The sequence below is a fragment of the Pseudorca crassidens genome, chromosome 1, assembly GCF_039906515.1.
Source record: "Pseudorca crassidens isolate mPseCra1 chromosome 1, mPseCra1.hap1, whole genome shotgun sequence".
NCBI classification, from domain to species: Eukaryota; Metazoa; Chordata; class Mammalia; order Artiodactyla; family Delphinidae; genus Pseudorca; species Pseudorca crassidens.
Genome location: NC_090296.1, coordinates 190,140,457 through 190,159,732, shown reverse-complemented (window position 1 = coordinate 190,159,732; position 19,276 = coordinate 190,140,457). Strand labels below are relative to the sequence as shown.

The following is a 19,276-nucleotide window of genomic DNA, read 5'->3' as shown; positions in this document are numbered from 1 at the left end:
CCCTCTTTCAAGTGACAGCTAGTCAACCTGACAGATGAATCCTTGCCGATGTGTCCTCATGGGTATTGCCCCTCCTGGGTTGATCATGCAGAACCCACCCGCACCTGGTTAAGTGAGGTCAGCCAGTGTTGAAGGGGAGCCCTCTGTGTGCTCACAGCCACCGAGAGCTGGCAGAGGTGTCAGTCGCACTTCCCTCCACTGGAAAACAACCCATTTATTTTGTTGGCTGTGCCTTGCTTATTTTTCCGCTATTAACATTCTTTTCCTGCCAATGGTCCAAGTACATGTGGGATGTTACTACGTGTCTGATGAAAGGGGAGCTTCATGTGGGTGGGTCTAGGGATGGTCACTATTAGGATGATTCTAAACAATGCCCAAAGGCAACTCTTTGGGCGGTTCAAACTTACATGACAGTGTCAAGAACAAAGCTCCTAAGGGACTGGGCTCTGATGGCCCCGTAGGGCTCGGATTCCATCGGCATTTCCATTTCTGGGAATGCATTTCCTCCCCTACACGGGGTGTGCCGTGAGAAGCGTGCCCAGAGGAGGGGCTCTTTACACTCTGTGCTCCGCCTCTCTTCCGTGGAAGGCCGACTGCCTCTCTTTCTCGATGTCTTGAAAGGGCTCGAGGGCCCCAGGCCAAGGGGTCTTTGCTTTGCTCGACAGTGAGCATCAGCTGGGGACATGTCAAGTCGGGGGCTACTGTCAGAATGGCCCACGTGTCCATGCCAGAGTCACACTAAGGGGGGCTCTTCCAGCCTTACGGTCCCTCCTGGCCTGACAGCTGAGTCAAAGTCCCCCATTGAGCCCCCCACATGCTTCAGCTTCCAGGACTAGAGTCCCCACCTCCCCTGAAGCAGATGCCAGGGGCTCTTTGAAATTTGCCCTTGGTCTTTGGAATCCTGACTCTGAGGCAACTCCTTGGGTGCGGATCTTGGAGAGGCCACTTCAGAACTGTCCTGGCTGAGGCTCCGATGACAGACTCTGCTTCTGTGTGGTTTGCAAGGTGCCAAAAACATCTCCGGTGCTCTGGAAGGCGCGGCCAATGGAAGTCGCGGCCGGGACCCCTCCCACTCCCCACCCCCCACCCCCCTCAGTGGCATCCCAGCCTCCTGCCTCTCTCTCTCCTTCCTGATCTGCCTGACACAGTAGTGAGGACCTGGCAGCCTCAGGATCTGTAGAACCCTGTGTCTGCAGTTCCCAGACAGAGCCTCGGCCTTTGCAAAGATGGCCTGGAGACAGCTGTTCCTGATCTGCTGTCTCTCGGCCGTTGTGCTCCTGTCCAGTGAGTATGCGAGGCCCCAGGATGGCCTTGGTGTTAGGTGAGGCTGCTCAGGTGGCCAGGTAGAGGGTGTACCTTCTGTTCAGAAGGCTGTACCTGGGTGTGTGTGTTTGTGTGTGTCTGTGTGTATAATACAACACAGTACAGAGAAACCAGCACGCCTGGTGGTTTCTTGGGGAAGTTGGCTGTGTGGCTGGTATCTGAGGCATCCAGTCTCCAGGGCAAGTCCAGCCCTGGGAAGGACTGTCCCGGTCTGGCTCAGGGTGAGGGCTCCTGTCGGGGTGCGGCAGCCCTCACGCTGTGCTCTCGTCCCACAGCCCTGCGGGAGGGGACTGCTGTGGCGGTGGGCTCCAGGCAGTTGGCAGGACATGAGGTGCAGGAAGGTGAGTGCCGGGGCCACCCAGGGGGCTCCCGAGGTAGCCCTGGTGAGCATGTGCCGGTTGTGACCGGCTTCTCTCGGGTTTCAGGCGTGGAAGGGAAGATCTTCATGCAGGAATCAGATGCCTTGAATTTCCTCAAGAAGCGAGGCAAGCGGTCCTCCAAATCCCGAGAAGAGGTCAATGGTAAGGATGCCGGTGGCCTGCCTTCTGCTCTTGCCTCGTGTTCCTTCTCTCTCCCACAGTCAGCTGGGCCAGGGACCAAGGGCTCAACCTAGGCCCTCGGGTCTCAATGACTGCAGCTCTGAATTAGAAGTTACATCACATTCCCTCGATTGTAGGTCACTCTTTGATTGGCTATGCTGCAGGGGTAAGAAACAAAGAGGATAGGGCCACACTGAATGCACTTAAGTGTTGAATTGCATCTCAGTTTCTGAAAGTTAAAAATGTTAAGGTCGGGGACGGGCGGCACTTCCCTGGCGGTCCAGCGGTTAGGACTCCCTGCTTCCACTGCAGGGGGCACGGGTTCCATCCCTGGTCGGGGGACTAAGACCCTGCATGCCGTGTAGCGAGGCCAAAAAAAGAAATGTTAAGGGGAAAATCTATGTTCAGTGGAGAGGGGACACAATAGCTCAGTGTGTGCTTTCCGGGTACTCATGGTGCACCCTACAGGCACTGTAAGCAGGGAGGAGGGCACATGGGACCGGGAACTGGAAATGTGGGCTTGGTGACAGATTTGCTGCTAAGTGGCCTTGACCACTTATTCTCCCTGGGCCCGTTTCCTTATTTACAAGCCCCTGAAAGAGTGGTGTTCAGCCAGCAGTGTGTTTTTTTTTTCTAGTTACTTTTTTTAAACATCTTTATTGGAGTATAATTGCCTTACCATGGTGTGTTAGTTTCTGCTTCATAACAAAGTGAATCAGCTACATATACATATATCCCCATTTCTCCTCCCTCTTGTGTCTCCCTCCCACCCTCCCTGTCCCACCCCTCTAGGTGGTCACAAAGCACCGAGCTGATCTCCCTGTGCTATGCGGCTGCTTCCCACTCGCTATCTATTTTACATTTGGTAGTGTATATATGTCCATGCCACTCTCTCACTTCGTCCCACCTTCCCATTCCCCCTCCCCGTGTCCTCAAGTCCATTCTCTACATCTGCCAGCAGTGTTTTTAAAAGTCTTCACTTCCAATGCATTTGGGAGGCTTTTGAGCTCAGAAGTATGTCTCCTTCTCAGCCTGAAGTAGGCCCTGGGATCCCCTGCTTGGCAGAGACCCTCATTTCCATGACCTGCCGACCCTTGAAGGGATTTGAGTTCTCTGTCCTTGAACTAGATTCTTCCAAGGACTCAGCTCTGACAGACTCTGAGTCCAAGGCTAGATTCGTTACTTATGTGTCTGTCTGAATAAACTCTTTGTGCCTCTCAGCACACTCAGCAAGGTAACTTGCTCAGTGAAAATAACAGGACTGTTTTCAAATGATGGGCAAGAAGTGAGATGAAAATGCTTGGAGATGAAATTCCCTTTTTTTTTTTTAAGTGGAGAAGTACACCACACTGGGAAAATCTCCAGGCCTCGCACAATTTGGGATTTAAAGGTTAGCAAATGTCAAGAAACACTGAAAAGACTGATGGAGTTTGGGCAGTTCTTGACGGAAATGAGAGAAGCAAACTTTTGGCAGACTCCCAGCGGGGAACGTGCAGGAATTTAAGAGGCAAATAGTTTCCATTCTCTAAGTGGATTCAGAACCATGAGATGCACGATTAAGCCAGAGGTCTGTCACCCAGGTTGGAAGCTCGGGGTTTCAGTCGTGGGAACCCAGGACAGCCCGGTGAACACCTAGGATGCACCTGAGTTAATCTATTGTTACCTGGTCAACTCCGGTGATGGGTAGAACAATGCCCAGTTATGTCTGAGGTTCAGTAAAGGCAGGCAACACTTTGATAAACTTGAATCTGGAACCAGAAAACAGGCAATTCCTATCTCTAAGCTTCTGCCAGACTAAAGATGTAAAGGTGTGAGGGCAGAAATGGATGAACCTAGAAACTTATTTGACGTTGGAAAATCTAAAATCGAGAGAGGTTTTTTGAGGGGGCTACATTAGAGCAGATGAGGGACAGCTGCACCTGCTGGTGAGCTGTGACCTGGCAGCTCAGGTAAGGTTCCCTCTGGTAAGCTTCATGTTCAACAGCCAAGGAGTGTTTACGTGTTCTCAGTGGCAGTTTTCAGTTATCACTGGGGGTATTTCTCCAACCAGAGGCGTACCTTCAGCTTTATAATGTGAAACTGGGACCCCTCATAAAAGAGTTTACAGCCAACTTTACTGGAATGCATTGCCTCACAAACTAAGGGATACCTGAGGTTGGTATTTTCATCATCAGGGAGTTTACCTGATCACCCCATATCCTGTACTAGTTATCTACTGCTGTGTAACAAATGAGCCCCAAATTGAGCAGCTTGAAACAACAAACATTTATTGTCCCAGCTTCTGGGGTCTAGGTCCAGCTTAGCTGGTGGCCTCAGGCTCAGGGTCTCTATGGGCTGTAGTCAAGGTATTGGCTGGGGCTGCATTCATTTCAAGGCCTGATTGAGAGAAGATTCGCTTTCAAGCTCACGCACATGGCCGTTGGCAAACCTCAAGTCCTGCGGACTACTGGTCAAGGACACCAGTGCCTGCCATGAGTGGGCCTCGCCACAGGACAGCTTACAACATGGCAGCTGGCTTCCCTCCGAGCAAGAGCAAAAGTGAGAGATAGACAGATAGATAGACAGACAGACCGACGAACCCAAGATGGAAGCCAGTCTTGTTTGTAACCTAATCTCAGAAGTCATATCCCGTCACTTCTGTCATATTTTGCCCATTAGAAGTGAGCCACTAGGCCAGTCCACACAAGGGGAGAGAATCACCTAAGGGCATGAATATCAGGATCATCTTAGATTCCCTGGACCACATCCTTATACCCTGTGGCAATTTCTATCACAGCAGCCATAATGCTCGGTGTAATTTATTTTCATATCTTTCTCCTTAAGTGGATCACAAGCCCCTTAGGCAGAGGGACAGAATCTTTCTTACTTGACTTTTTAATCCCAGTGCTTAGTATATATTCTGGCCATGATAGGAGCGCAAAGATGCTGAATGGACTTGCAGGTTAATTAATGTGAAATTAAGTTGGATTATTCCCTCACAGAATTCATTTCTATCATCAAATTCCTAGCTTCTAAGAGGACCAGCATGCTTGGATACACCATTCATTTTGCACCTGGAGCTAAATGGCTTCACCTTTTGGGGGTCTGTCCTCTCACTCACAAAACGAGGCAGGTGGGTGGGACACTCCCCCAGGTCCCTCAGGTTTAAAGTCTGTGTCAGGAGTGAACCATTTCAGTGAAGCCCCACTCTTAGCCCCTCACAAACAGCCCCTTTTGCACCTGATTAAGTTTCTCAGGCAGAATGATTAGTGTCCCCCTAAATGCGTGTGGCTGCCCCTATGCTTGGGGGCAACTCTCGCCTCTTCCCCTCCCCCAGCGGAGAACAGGCAGAAGCTGCAGGCGGATGAGCTACGGAAAGAACATTACGAGGAACAAAGGAACGAGTTTGAGAACTTCGTGGAGGAGCAAAACGATGGTAAGAGCTCGTCAGCCAGTGACTTCGGGGAAGTGGACCTCTGCAGGAGAACCATGTGATTTGCCTGTACTTCTCCCTAAATTTTACCTAGAGGAGGGAGGTAAGAGGAGGTCTACTTTCAATTCATATCTGTGGGAGTCTCGGAAAACAGGGAGAAAGTCACAACAGTGGCTACAGAACTTGAGAAGAAATGGAAGAGGACAGAACACCACTGGCTTGGAGACTGTGGGGCTGGGGGAGTTTTTGGTTGATCGTATTTTCTCCTCCTACTTGTGTGTGTTCTGTCTTAGCAGCTGCACTCCTGGCTTAGTTCCCGTTAGAGCTGAGTTGGGAGGATTTCAAACTCACTTTCAAGGGCCTTGGATTTCCATCAATGTCATGGCTCTAGGAACTGCCCATCCCGGAAAACCTAGGCCTTCATCTACCTAGTTATTATCATCAGCATCGGGTGACCAGTGGAAGCAAACCAGGACAAGTGAACTCAGATGGCTCCGGTCACGGGAGCTCTGTACCCTCCCCACCTCCAGCGTCAACATCTACAGCCCACGGGGCGGCTCCCCTCACCCAGAGCAAGTTTTTATGGGGTTTGCGTGTTCCCTCACCCAGGGGGCCCCCGAGCGTCTTGTTTGCAAAGCCTTGACCTTTGCCTCTGTGTCTCTCACCAGACAGTCAGCACACCTCATCCCCACCCTCTGGCCTTGGGAGACAGGGCTCCAGCCTCCTCCCAGGAATGCTGGTTTCAACCAGGCCTCTGGGTGTGGGGGAGGGTGGAGGGGGAGGGAGGCTCTGCCTTTGAATCCCAGCCTCCCATGGGGGATGGGATTCGACTTGGTATCTATTAAGCGCCCTCAAGGGTCACCTATAGCAAAAAATCCATAGAACAGGGTAATAGGGATCAGACCAGGCAGGCCAATGTGTGTTTTTATTCCTTTTTCGGTCTCTTCCAAAACTTCAAGATTTAAACGCTTCCAAGTAAGTTCCTGGATGCAGGTGAGCTTGGACATAAGACCCCAGTTAAGGTGACCTTTGTTAGAGAAAGTCTGCAATTTCAGTTCCCAAGTTGTCAACCCCTCGCTTGCCTGCTCTGGTGGATTTGGGAGGTAATATGCCCTTAGGGCACCTCTTAGTGGAAAGGACACCATCACCAGGTATCAGGGGGCTGCAGGCCATGCCCATGGCCTTGCAGGTGGCACCTGGCTGAGCCCTGCAGACAGGTGTTGGGCAGGACCCCAGCAAATCAAACATCCTGGGGAAAGCTCAGACTGTAGTAATTCAGAGGCAAATACTCCTGTTAAAGATTTGTTTACCTTGGTGGATGGCTTGGGGAGAAGCATTTAAAAAATGAGGATGTGGCCTCTAAAATTCCTTCAGTGTTTTTTTTTTTGTAACTCACAGTATTTTTTTTTTTTTTTTTTTTTTTTTGCGGTACGCGGGCCTCTCACTGTTGTGGCCTCTCCTGTTGCGGAGCACAGGCTCTGGATGCACAGGCTCAGCGGCCATGGCTCACGGGCCCAGCCGCTCCGCGGCATGTGGGATCTTCTCGGACCGGGGCACGAACCCGCGTCCCCTGCATCGCCAGGTGGACTCTCAACCACTGCGCCACCAGGGATGCCCGACGTTAGTTTTTAAAGACTTCCTTGCATTTGTTGTCTATAGAACCCTATCCTCCAAGAGTAAGTTTCCGTGCTATGCTTTTTTTTTTTTTTTTTTTTTTTTTGCGGTACGCGGGCCTCTCACTGTTGTGGCATCTCCCGTTGCGGAGCACAGGCTCCAGAGGTGCAGGCTCAGCGGCCATGGCTCATGGGCCCAGCCGCTCCACGGCACGTGGGATCTTCCCAGACCGGGGCACGAACACACGTCCCCTGTATCGGCAGGCGGACTCTCAACCACTGTGCCACCAGGGAAGCCCCTAACTCACAGTATTAATAGCAGCATTTTATTTTGTGCATTTTTAAATATTTCAGGTCCAAATCCCTAGCATCTGGATGAAAACCATTCCCTGTTTTCTCTCCCACGATGGATTAGGATGAGGGGTTAGGCACCTGAGGGATGCCAGGTCCTCCACCAAAGCCAGAGGAGACTAAGGTCAGGGGCCTCAGGCCTTGCCCATAGAGGAAGAGGCTGCAGGGCAGGGCACAGGCCTTCGGGGACTGTAGTGACAGCAGCCGTTGTCACTGGTTGAGCACTTGCCCTGCCAGACACTGTACTGAACCACCTAATGCTTACGACCAGCATCTCAGGTTTTACAATTGACACTTTACAGTTTTAAAAGCTCAGGCTTAGAAAGGATACATGAATAACCAAGGTGACGCAGGTAGTGAAGGATTTAAATGAAGGCGAGTTTGCCAGCAAAGCCCATGTTTTTGTACCGAAGGAAGACCAAATGCGTAGAGGTCTTGGAGAGGTTCTTCAACCCAAGGACTGGCCCGTGAGGATGGAGGGAGGGAGCGGCTCAGCGGGGGTCGCCCCCCCCACGAGCTTGATGAAAGAAGGAGAGGCAAAGAGGCGCAGGGGGTCCAGCCCGGCCGAGGGTAAACGCTGACAAAGGTGAAACTCGCTTCAGCTTCCCCCCTTCCCTTGCCTCTGCCCCGGAACAGACCATGCACAGAGGCCAGGTTGCCGGAAACCTCCACCGTGAGCAGCGCTCAGAGCCCTTCTCTGAGGCGCCCACGTTCCCCGTCGGTCAGGACCCCGGGTTCGGTTAGCTCTCTTGATTGACAACGTCACCTATTCTCAGAACACTGGAGAGCAGCAGATGATCGCTCTCTCCCCGAGGTACTTGCTGCATAAAAGCGAATGCTGAGAGATGCCACAGGGGACGGGAAGGACTTGGGTTTCCAGTGGAGGAATTTTAGGCAGGTGGTCTGAAGGGAGATTTCTGGATACCGGTGACCTTGCTGAGGGCCTGAAAACCCCACCTTAGTCAAAGGCCCCTCTACCAACCCACCCAGGATACTGGCCCTTGTCTGGGGAAGTGGGAGGGGCGTGGTTAGAGTCTCACTCGGCTCTGTCACGGCTCCAGCTTGTAACTCTACTCAAAACCACCAACTTCAAGGCAAAAATAGCTGAGTTCTGCCTCCAAAAGCTCAGGATAAACAGTGTTGAACTCCCACTTCTAAGGCCTACGTGGTAGCAGCCCAGGTCTGCTTCCACCTTCAAAGCCGGAAGCCTGGGTCAGGCTATCCCAGGCTGGCTGCACGACACCTGGCCACAAGTGGTCCCTACACGAAGGCTACAGTGTCCAGGCCTTGGGTCTTTACCAGCGAGACCTTCCCTTTGTCTAAATGAAATGGTCTAAGAAGAGTTCAGCATGATCTGGGAAGAAAAAATCAACTTTTATGTCAGAATCATGCTCTCAAGATTGGCCAAGGGTAGCTGCTCTACGTGGCCTGAGAAAGGTCTGAATGGCCCAAGGCTAACAGCCTGGGCTGACTCTGAGCTCCAGGTTTCCTCTAAGGAACCAAGTCCCTAAGAGGATTCTCAGCATCCAGGGTAGCGCCAACCCCAAGTTCACATAGAAGGAAACATACCCAGCAGACATGGCTCCTGCACACCCCGTGGTCACAAGGGTCCTTCCTGTTGCGGGCACCTGGCTCTCACAGGTGCTAAGGACCACGGGGACACCCACTTCCTCCATATCCTGAAGCCACCAGGCTGTCCTGTTTGCCCAATGCCACAGAGGATGCGTGTCACTAGCACCAAGGCAGGGTCACAGGCTTTTTGGTGAAGCCCACATTTGAGAAAATAGGCAAGGAAGACATTTTGAGTTTTGAATCCTTGCTATTACCTTCTATTAACTTTCTATCCTCTCAACGTTTTCTCCAAATACTCAAAAAAAAAATTGTGGTAAAATATCTAGAACACAAAATTTGCCACCTTACCTATTTTTAAGTGTACAATTCAGTGGCATTTAGTACATCCACAACCATCACCATTATTTATTTCCAAACCCCTTTAATCACCTCAAACTAACTTTGTATCCATTATGCATTAACTCCCCTCTCCCCACAGCCCTGGAAACCTCTAATATATTCTCTGTCCGTACACATATTTCACAGAAGAGAAATCACATAGTATTTGTCCTTTTGTGTCTGGTGTATTTCACTTGGCATGTTTCAAGGCTCATTCATGTTATAGCACATATCAGAATTTCATTCCTTTTTATGGCTGAATAATACATACAGACATATCTATATATTCCTGTCTGTCTGTCTGTCTATCTATCTATCATCTCACATTTTATCGATTCATCTATTCTTGTTTTAAGAACGGTTGGGTTAATGGTAATTCTGTTTAACTTTCTGAGGGTGCTTTTTAAACACCGAGAGCCTTGGGATATCTGCTCGCGCTTTAACGCGACAGTGAGTGTACCTAACAGTGAGTGACAGGCAGTCTTGAACTGGTATCAGGAGCCTAATTCTATAGGTTCACAAAGGCGTTATTCAGAAACATGTCTTATCAAAGACAGAAAAATCAGGACTTTCTTACTCATTAAAAACTCCCTTCTGCTCTTTTTAGCCTTTACTATGAAACATTTCAAACACATGGAAAAGTATATAGTATAACAAACTCTCATATAACCATCACCCAGAATCAGGGGTTATCAAGATCTTCCTGCACTTGCTTCACCCACCCCTTTCCCCAGTTAGCTTTAAAAACATAACTTTATTTTTAAAGCTAAGAAACAGTAAGAAGGAAAACCTTACTCATAATCCCATCACTCGGAACTGACAATCATTTCCATGAGTTTTTCAACAGTATGGTTTGCAGTCTGTTTTTCTGCTGCTGTGATTTTGGATTCTGTCTTAGTTGGTGTGTCTCTGGGCCAGTTTCTGCACGCGGCTCTTAGCCCTTCGCTGGCTGTACAGGGAAGGAACACTGAACTGAAGGCAGGGCCCCGGTCTCTGCTCTCTTGGCAATCAGCTCTGTGACGCTCACCTATCTGGGCCCGATCTGCATTAAAACGAGGCCTTTAGATTCGGCATCCTCTCAGGCCCTTCCAGCTGGGATTCTGTCTGTCATCCATGCACGCAGGCACAGTGGCTCATGTCACGTGTCACAGGCGGGGGGGGGGGGGGCTTTGGGCGGACTCGGTGGCTGCCCCCAGATCAGAGCCCTCCATCCTCACACGACGACTTCATCTCTTGTCCCCAGAACAGGAAGAGAGAAGCCGAGAGGCCATCGAGCAGTGGCGCCAGTGGCACAGTGACGGCCTGTACCCACCCTATCTCTACAACCGCCACCATATCTGACCTCAGCCCGATGCACCCAGAAGACGGCACCTGACAAACACGCCCACCCTCGGCATTCAGGCACCTCTTTTGCATACAAACAGGCCCCTTCCCAGGGCCTCAGCCTGGGGCCTTCTGTTCTCCTGGATGGAAACGCCCTGGCTTGCGCTTCTAGGCAGGTGAATTTCTGAGGTGAGCCAAGGCCTGTGGGGCATCACCCCTATGGTGGTTTCCCACTGCTTCGCCATGGTTCCCACAGTGAGACTCCTGGCCCATAGAACAATGAAAGAATCACAGTAGAGAGAAAAGACCACGTGTCTGCTTATAGTCTATGAATAAAAACGCTGAGTCAACACTCTGTACCATTCTCTTGAATCTCACACTGAGCCGCACCAGCTTGTCCCTCCCAGGTGACACTGGGCCTCTCCCGACTTGGGTGTCGGGAAGCTTGGATTCAGGAGCACTGCTCACTATTTCCGCAGCCTGTCTCAGCAGTCACGTGACTGGAAGGGACCTGCTAATGCAACTGTTTGGGAAAAACCATTCTCCAAAGCCCAGGTGCTTCGCATGTCTCTGAAAAAAGTCTTAAGGTTCAACGGTGGTTTCTTAATGGCATCACTCAGAGGCCAGGGTACGAGCAAGGCCGGCTGTAACCAAAACTAGACAGCAGATAAGGTTTAGTTTTAGTATCACCTCCTTTTTCCTCATAGTATTAATTTGCTAGAGCTGCATAGCCAAGTGCCAGAACTGGGAGGCTTAAAACAATGAACATTTATCCTCTCACAGTTCTGGAGGTTAGAAGTCTGAAGTCACGGTGTGGGCAGGGCCACACGCCCTCCTAAGGCTCCGGGTGAGGGCCCTCCCTTGCCTCTTCCAGCTTCCGGGGGCTCAGCTGTTCCCTGGCTTGTGGCAGCGTCACTCCAGTCTCTGTCGTCACTGTCACTCGGCCTTTTCTCCCCATGTCTCCACACACTCTCCCCTCTGTGTTTCTGTGTCTCTTCTTATAAGGACAACAGTCATTGAGTTAAGGGCCCACCCTACCAGCCCCACTAACTTGATTATATCTGCAAAGACCCTATTTCTAAATAAGGTCAACACTCACAGGTCTCAGGGGTTAGACTTCCGCATATCTTTCTGGGGAAACAATTCCGCCCATAGCAGTGCCCTTTCTTCTGTCCCAAGGGCTCTGCCTTCCTGCCCCAGACTCTGCACGAGGCTGCTTCCAGCCTTGCTCCCAACTGCCTTCAGGAATTCCACACTAAGAATGCAGAAAACTCAAGAACAGCCTAAGTGGGCACCCCTGTGGGGTCAGCTCTCGAAGACAAAGCGGACTGTGGGTGAAGAATGAGCACCCACTCCTGGCCACCTCCCCGCCCCGCTCCTGGGCCTTGTGCCTCCGCCGCCTTGACTTGGGTCCCAGGCTGGCTGCTCCAGCCTGCTTTGGAGGCTGGGTTTCCAGAACAGTAAAGGGCAACTTTGTTTCGAGGAAAAGCTGCTCAACTGTAGTAAAACCCCCCACCAGAGGTGGAACAATTAACCAGATCTGGACACTGTGCAATGAATGCAAAGGAATTTTTTAAAAGCCTGGGATAAAATCTTTAAAAACATTCAGTGATCAAGCAATATGCACATTCCAAGCCGCCTCATGTAGAGCCAGCACTTCATCTGAAACCAGGTTGTCAGCGAACACCCCACCTACACGATCTACGTTTTCCCACTGGCCACCCCCCGCCTTTGGGCCTGTCTTCAACAGACAGGCTCTTCGGGAAGCCCGCTGCCCCCCACGGCTCCCACTACAAGTACCAGGAGCTTCAACTTAGAAGGTGATAGCAGTGGAAGAAACTGGCATGAAATAAAAACTCTGCAGGTGCCTCAATATTTCATTACTGTTTTTTCTTATTACCTGATGAGACTGAAATTATTTGGGAGGAATGAGTATTCCAAAGTTTCGGAGCGTAAAGCTGAACAGACCAAAAGGGAGCTCTGCTATTTGTCCTCCATCTCTGCGATCTCTGGTCTACACTGGAGAAATCAGTCAGCTTGAGGGGAACATAGGTCAGAGATGGTCCTCTCTGAACTACAGGGCAGGAGCCTCACACACGCATCCCACCCGCTTCCTACTGCACCCTTGAAAAGAGCAGGACAGGGAGCCTTAGCAAACGGGCCAGACAGACCCCCTGGTCCAGGGTCTGTGCTCTCGGGGGCGGGGCCCCTCATGGTACCCGGCCACACACACAGATGAGAAATTCTTGCTACAGGCATGTAGGAACCACAGTGCCTCTGCTCAGCTCAGTTACTCAGGGAAGCGAGACAGGGTTGTCATGGGGCAGGTGCGAGTTCTGCTGACTGCTAGCTCAGGTCCTGAGCTCAGGGCTGCCAGCTGCTGGGCCAGCGATCCAAGTGGGCCTGTGCTCTACCCGCATGAAATGCCCTCTTGGTTGACCAGGAGCCAGATGCCAAGCCAGAAGATCCAGCCCCTGACCCTTTAGGTTGGTAACCCCAACTGACGAGGGTGTGCGTGCGTTTTCACACACCCAGATGTACAACAGAGAAAAGGCAAAGCACTGCTCTCTCACCTCAGCTAGGAAACAAAGGAGCCACAGTCTGGCTCATATGGTGACAATCACACACCCAACGCCTTCTGACCGGAGGGCCAGGAACCAGGTGCGCGGCAGCCGATGGAGTCTGACTCAAGGCCATACTCTGCAGCCACCTGGCTCGAAAAGCCTGCTGCTTACACAGGAGGGAACGCCGGGCCCATATAGATGTCAAATACCAAGAATGGTCTTGGTGAGTGGCCGGTTTAAAAGAAAAGCAGCGGACTTCCCTGGTGGCGCAATGGTTGAGAGTCCGCCTGCCAATGCAGGGGACGCGGGTTCGTGCCCGGGTCTGGGAGGGTCCCGCATGCCGCGGAGCGGCTGGGCCCGTGAGCCATGGCCGCTGAGCCTGCGCGTCCGGAGCCTGTGCTCCGCAACGGGAGAGGCCACAGCACTGAGAGGCCCGCGTACCGCAAAAAAAAAAAAAGAAAAGCAGCCTTTCCTTGTTTGTTCAAGAGCCAGGCTTGGCATGTCAGCTCTAGATAAAGAATTCTGGCAGAAGGAAGAATTCTATTACCTTGTTCTACCCCATCCTTAACAAGGGCCCCATTATACCTCAGGGTTTTAGAATTCCTTCTCTCAGAACCAATTGCAGCCATTTCCTGGGTAGGGTAAGAAGGATGCCAAAGGAAACATGACCGGAATCGGGGTAGCTGAATTTCATAGGAATTAGTAACGGAGGATCTATATTTTCAGAGACAGGCTTTGTCAAAAGGGTGGCCTTTGGGACATTCTTCTAACTCTTCTCTGTTCTTTCCTTACCATCCCCAAGTCCTTTAGGGGTTCCAGGTAAGTGGTTGAAAACAAATTTTGTCAAACGATGAATTGGTGAAAACTCATTATTTTTTTCCACTAATTCTGTATGTTGTCATTTTATTTTCTTCTTCATCTTCTCCTTCTTCTTTTATTTTTTTGAGAGTGTGTGTGCTCCAGGGGAGATTCTGCAACTTATTATCATGTGCCTTTGTTTACTTAGATTTCTGGAAGGAGGTGGTAATTTTCCTAAGACCCAAAATGATTTTAAATTTTTTTTAAAAAAGTGTCATATGCTTTTTAAAAATATTTAGTTGGGAAAATTCATTTCTAATTCCTTTTCAACCATTACGTTCTAATTCTTTGGCAAGTTTTTCATAATTTAAAAGTTCTTAAGGGATTTGTCCAAAAGCAAATTGGTTAAGTATGGATATTCTAGTTCACAATTTTAACTGGTATACTCTGTGATCTTACAGTGTACTACCACTGTAAAAAAAGTTTTGTCCACTTTCCACGTTATTTTGATTTTTTTAATTAAAAATATTGTGCATAGGCAATGTATACACATGATTTAAATTTTTCACAGGACAAAAAAGAATTCAATATCCTTTCCCTGTCTCCCAAAGAAAACCATCATCCCCAAGTCCTGAGCATCCTTCAAGTGACCTGGGCACATCTAAGTATCCAGCTATACTTCTTTTCCACTTTTATTTTTAAACTTTAAAATTCATTTTTGACCAGTGATGCCTACTTTACATATTAAACTAATTTTCTACCACTGAAAATCTGTATAGTAATTTATAGCTAAGCAGTTTTCATAAAGCCTTTTAAAGAAAAAGCTTCCTATGGGAACGGCGATATTTGAGGAGACATGACTGAAAAGAACACTGATTTAATAAAGTGAAAAGTGAAAAATATTTTTCTAGATAATTTCTCATTAATTTAGACCCTGTAATAATGAGTTTCAAATAACACACTAGTGAGCCTGAACCATTTAGTGTGTAGGCTCCCAAATTAAAAACTTTCTAAATAAAATGACGTCATTAATATGAGGCAGTGAGGTCCGGGAGCCTTCGAGTATGATTTTATTAGCTCATGTTTGGTTTGTTTATCATGTACCCAGCACAGAATTGTAGTAACAAGGTGCAAGATATTTTCTATTTTGTAAGCGGATTTAGATAATAAAAAACCCAAATATACCGTTAGATTGGTCCCTTGAAATCACTGCTGAAAAAGAGAGAATAGTACATTCCTTTAGTAAGTCACTGAAGACAGCTTTTCTTGAACCTTTAACTCAAAGTGCATGAATGACACACAACTGGACACTACTTTTGTTTGGGCAAGATTAATAATTATGTAATAAAGTCAGCATCACCACCTGAAAATGTACTTAGCTCAGGACTTGAATCCACTTCCTCCTCTCAAGGTTGAGCCCACTAACGGTCAATTGATAACATCACTCCAGGGAATATAAGAGAAGACAAACAGGAAAACCACACCATTATTTAGAGATCTCATCCAACCTTACTCAAAATACTTCCTTGACACTTAATGGTGAAGGAAAATGCTTTCCTCCTCAGACTGGGAACAAGAAAAAAAAGTCATACAGGAAATGAAATGTTAAAACTTCTCAGGCAACAAGATCCCATATGAAAATCCTAAGGAATGTATAAAAAAGCTGCTATACTAGTAGGTAAGTTTGGCATGGTCCCAGAACACAAGGCCAATAGACAAATATGCATTGTATTTCTGTATACTAGCATGTATGCAGAATAATAATTGGAAATTAAAATGGAAAAAAATACCGTTTATGACACCATCAAAACTATTTAAAAATAAAGACAAAATATATATACAATCTGTACACTGAAACCACTAAACATTGCTGAGAAAATTAAAGAAGACCCAAATAAATGGAGAGGCATATTCATAGATACAAAATCTTAATATTAAAGACTAAACACAATCCTAATAAAAATTTCAGCAGGGTTTCTGGGGTAGAAATTGATAAGCTGATTCAGAAATTTACACTGAAACGCAAAGGACCTAGAATTGCCAAAACAAATTTTAAAAAGAACAAAGCTGGAGAACTAACACTACCTGATTCCAAGACTTACTATATAGCTTCGGTAATTAAGACAATGGTACTGGCATAAGGAATGACATCCAGATTAATTTAACAGCACTAAGTCCAGAAGTAGACCCCCAAAATGTATGGTCAACTGATTTTTGACAAAGGAGTGAAAATAATCCAATGAGGAAATTATAATCTTTTCACTGAGTGGTGCCGTAACAACTAAATGTCCATTTGGAAAACAAGGACCCACAACCCTTACCTCATAGCTTATACAGAAATTAACCTGAAATGGATCATAGACCTAATAGTAAAAGCTAAAACCATATTAAAAAATTCTAGAAGAAAATCTTTGTGATCTTAAGGCAGGTAAAGATTTCTTAGCTAGAATACAAAACACATGAACCATAAAGTGATAAAATGGGCTCCACCAAAATGACAAAAATGCTCTTTGAAAGACACTTAAAAAAATGAAAAGGCAAGCCACAAATTGGGAGAAAATATTCACCATACATATATCCACAAAAAGCACTTGTATCCAGAACATAGAAAGAATTCTTACAACTCAACCCAGTAAATAAGTAAACAGATATGTCACCAAAAGAGATATACCAACGGCCAATTGCACAGGAAAAGATGTCATGAGGGAAATGCAAATTAAAACCACAATGAGATACCACCACACACCCATCAGGAATGGCTAAAACTGAGAAGACTGACAACACCGAGTACTGTTGAGGGTCTGGAGCAAATGGAACTCTGGTGCATCATCAGTGGGCATGTAAAAGGCCACTTCGGAAAACAGTTCAGCAGTTTTGTTTGTTTGTTTGTTTTGCAGTACGCGGGCCTCTCACTGTTGTGGCCTCTCCCGCCATGGAGCACAGGCTCTGGACGTGCAGGCTCAGCGGCCATGGCTCACGGGCCCAGCCGCTCCACGGCATGTGGGATCTTCCCAGACCGGGGCACGAACTCGTGTCCCCTGCATCGGCAGGCGGACTCTCAACCACTGCGCCACCAGGGAAGCCCCAGCAGTTTCTTATAAAGCTAAACATACTTACCAGGAATCCCACTCCTAGATATTTACCTAAGAGAAACAAAAACATATCCATAGAAAGACTTATACCTGAATATTGCTAATGGCTTTATTCATAACAGCCCCAAACTGGAAACAAGCCAACCCAAATGTCCATCTACAGGCGAATAAACAGTGACATATCCATACAGTTGAAATACTCAACAATAAAAAATGAACTATGGACACAGGCAATAACATGGATTTATTTCAAAATATGCAGAGTGAAGTATAAGAGTACATTCTGTATGATTCCATTTATATGAAACTCTAGGAAAGACAGATCTAAGCAGATTGTAAACGGATCAGTGACGGATGGGACCAGGGCATGTGGCCTGACTGGGAAGTGGCAGAGGCAACTTTTTGGGGTGGTGGGAATGTTCTCTATCTTGCTTGTGGTGGTGGTCATGTGGATGTATAAATTCATCAAAATTTACCAAACTGTACACTTAAGATGCGTGCCTTTTGCTGTGTGAAATTTAGCCCTTAATAAAGTTGACTTAAAAAAATACCAATAGAGAAGTCTCTGCTCAAGCAACATTACCACAGACTTCATTGCAATCCTGGTTTCTTCCCATAGTTTCAATCACTGAATTTTCTAATCTGCAAAATGGGGACACTCCCGATCTGGCCCTGTTTTGGGAAATATTATACAGTTGCTCCTCATTATTTGTGGATGCCATGTTTTTCCAAATTCACCTAATTGCTAAAATTTATAAAAGCAATAAATGTGGTGTTTTTGTGGTCACTTACGGACATGCACATGTGCAGACCAACAAGAAATCTAAGTTGTTCTCAGCTGAGGTAGAACAACAACTTTTGCTGGTTTCAGCTCTGATGCTGTAAAAAGATGTCGTTTTCATGCCACGTTCATCACATTTTTGTGCTTCTTTGGTGTACTTTTGCTGCTGAAAATGGCCCACAGGCATAGTGCTTAAGTGTTCCTGAGGGCAAGAAGGCTGGGATGCACCCTCTGGAGAAAAAGCGTGTGATGAGATCAGCTTTGTTCCATTAGGAGATACACTGCTGTCGGCTGTGAGTTCCATGTTAATGAATCGACGATACATATTAAATAAGGTGTTTTTAAACAGAAACACACATAATACAAGGTTATGTATTGATCCGGTGAAGAAGCCGTGACCAGAGGCTCAAGGGAACCTAAGCCTGTATTTCCTCTAGGAGCAGTGATTGGGTATCTGCTAGTTCAGCTGGTGACTTTATGAAACATAATTACTGTGAATAACAAAAATCCACTCTCTATGTATTTCTAGTTCTTTCTTCCTTTCTTTGGTGAAATGGCTTTGAGTTTTCACCACCGTGATTACTGATGTCCTGCTTTTCTCCAAAATGCAGGTCAGTCTTACTGGATACATGGTCTGACTGTACAGGACATGGCAGGCCTCTCCCCCATTTTGATCTGGAGAGTTCAGCTGTGTGGCTATACTGTCTTTCTTTAATTTTCTAAAATTCCACAGCTTTTTCACAAACTGCTGTCGACTTATGCCAACTGATTTCTTCCACCTTTTGTGCCTCTCTGTTATTTTCTTTAGATATATCGCCGTTTCTTTCTTCAATATTGGCAAATACAGAATCTCATTTTGGGGGTCAGTCATCCTTCTTTTGAGTGGTGCTGTTTGCAAATCTCTCCTTGTGGCACCTGAGATGTCTGTTTTACGTGTAAGAGCAGAGGCTCTGATGGGCTGCTAGCAGTGACAACTTAGGCAAACAGACTTACTCTCCTGATTTTAAAAAATTAATGTTGTCAGACACATTTAATCTCTTATGAACATCAAGCTTTACTTCTATCATCAACTTTTACACAAGAACCCAATCGTTCAATCACTGCCTGTCAACTTAGCTATATATCAACTTGAAACGTTTTTAGAAGTTGAAAACTGGAAAAATTTTAAAAGTGGAAACTTTAAATGTTTTAAGTTCCCTTTGGGGACAATTCCACACCAATCATTCAGAAGCTTCTTATTTGCTATTCTGGATCACTGTTATCTACATTAGTTCAGTTTTCCTTTTGTTGTTTGGAAAGGGAAAGTATGGTTTAACAAAACTCAAGAAAAAGATGATTTTCTTTAAAAAGCCACTTAATTCCTCTAAACAGAAAAAAGCATAGGGAGTTCCCTGGTGGCCTACTGGTTAGGATTCTGGGCTTTCAGTGCCGTGGCCCAGTTTCAATCGCTGGTCGGGGAACTGAGATCCTGCAAGCCCTGTGGCACGGCCAAATAAATAAATAAAATAAACCAAAAAAGAAAATAAAGGA

At 47.3% G+C, this 19,276-nt stretch overlaps 1 protein-coding gene across 2 annotated transcripts; it reads left to right on the top strand.

The window, feature by feature from the left end:
• The first annotated feature begins 1,142 nt into the window (after positions 1-1,142).
• UCMA (upper zone of growth plate and cartilage matrix associated) lies at positions 1,143-10,857 on the top strand. 2 transcript variants are annotated; one of them, XM_067704935.1, is made up of 5 exons: positions 1,143-1,284; positions 1,599-1,664; positions 1,749-1,844; positions 5,179-5,277; positions 10,432-10,857. In XM_067704935.1, the coding sequence occupies exons 1-5, from the start codon at positions 1,227-1,229 to the stop codon at positions 10,527-10,529; spliced, it is 417 nt and encodes a 138-aa protein (XP_067561036.1). In that variant the 5' UTR covers positions 1,143-1,226; the 3' UTR covers positions 10,530-10,857. The 2 variants fall into 2 exon arrangements, with proteins under 2 accessions (XP_067561036.1, XP_067561120.1); XM_067705019.1 differs by lacking the exon at positions 1,599-1,664.
• The last annotated feature ends 8,419 nt before the right edge of the window (positions 10,858-19,276 follow it).

What these genes read in the sequence shown, in the direction of transcription:
- UCMA (XM_067704935.1), top strand. Translation starts at nt 1,227, where the DNA reads ATGGCCTGGAGACAGCTGTTCCTGATCTGCTGTCTCTCGGCCGTTGTG. An exon ending in ATCCCGAGAAGAGGTCAATG is followed by an intron (nt 1,845 to 5,178) that starts GTAAGGATGCCG and finishes CCCCTCCCCCAG; the next exon opens with CGGAGAACAGGCAGAAGCTG. An exon ending in CGTGGAGGAGCAAAACGATG is followed by an intron (nt 5,278 to 10,431) that starts GTAAGAGCTCGT and finishes TCTTGTCCCCAG; the next exon opens with AACAGGAAGAGAGAAGCCGA.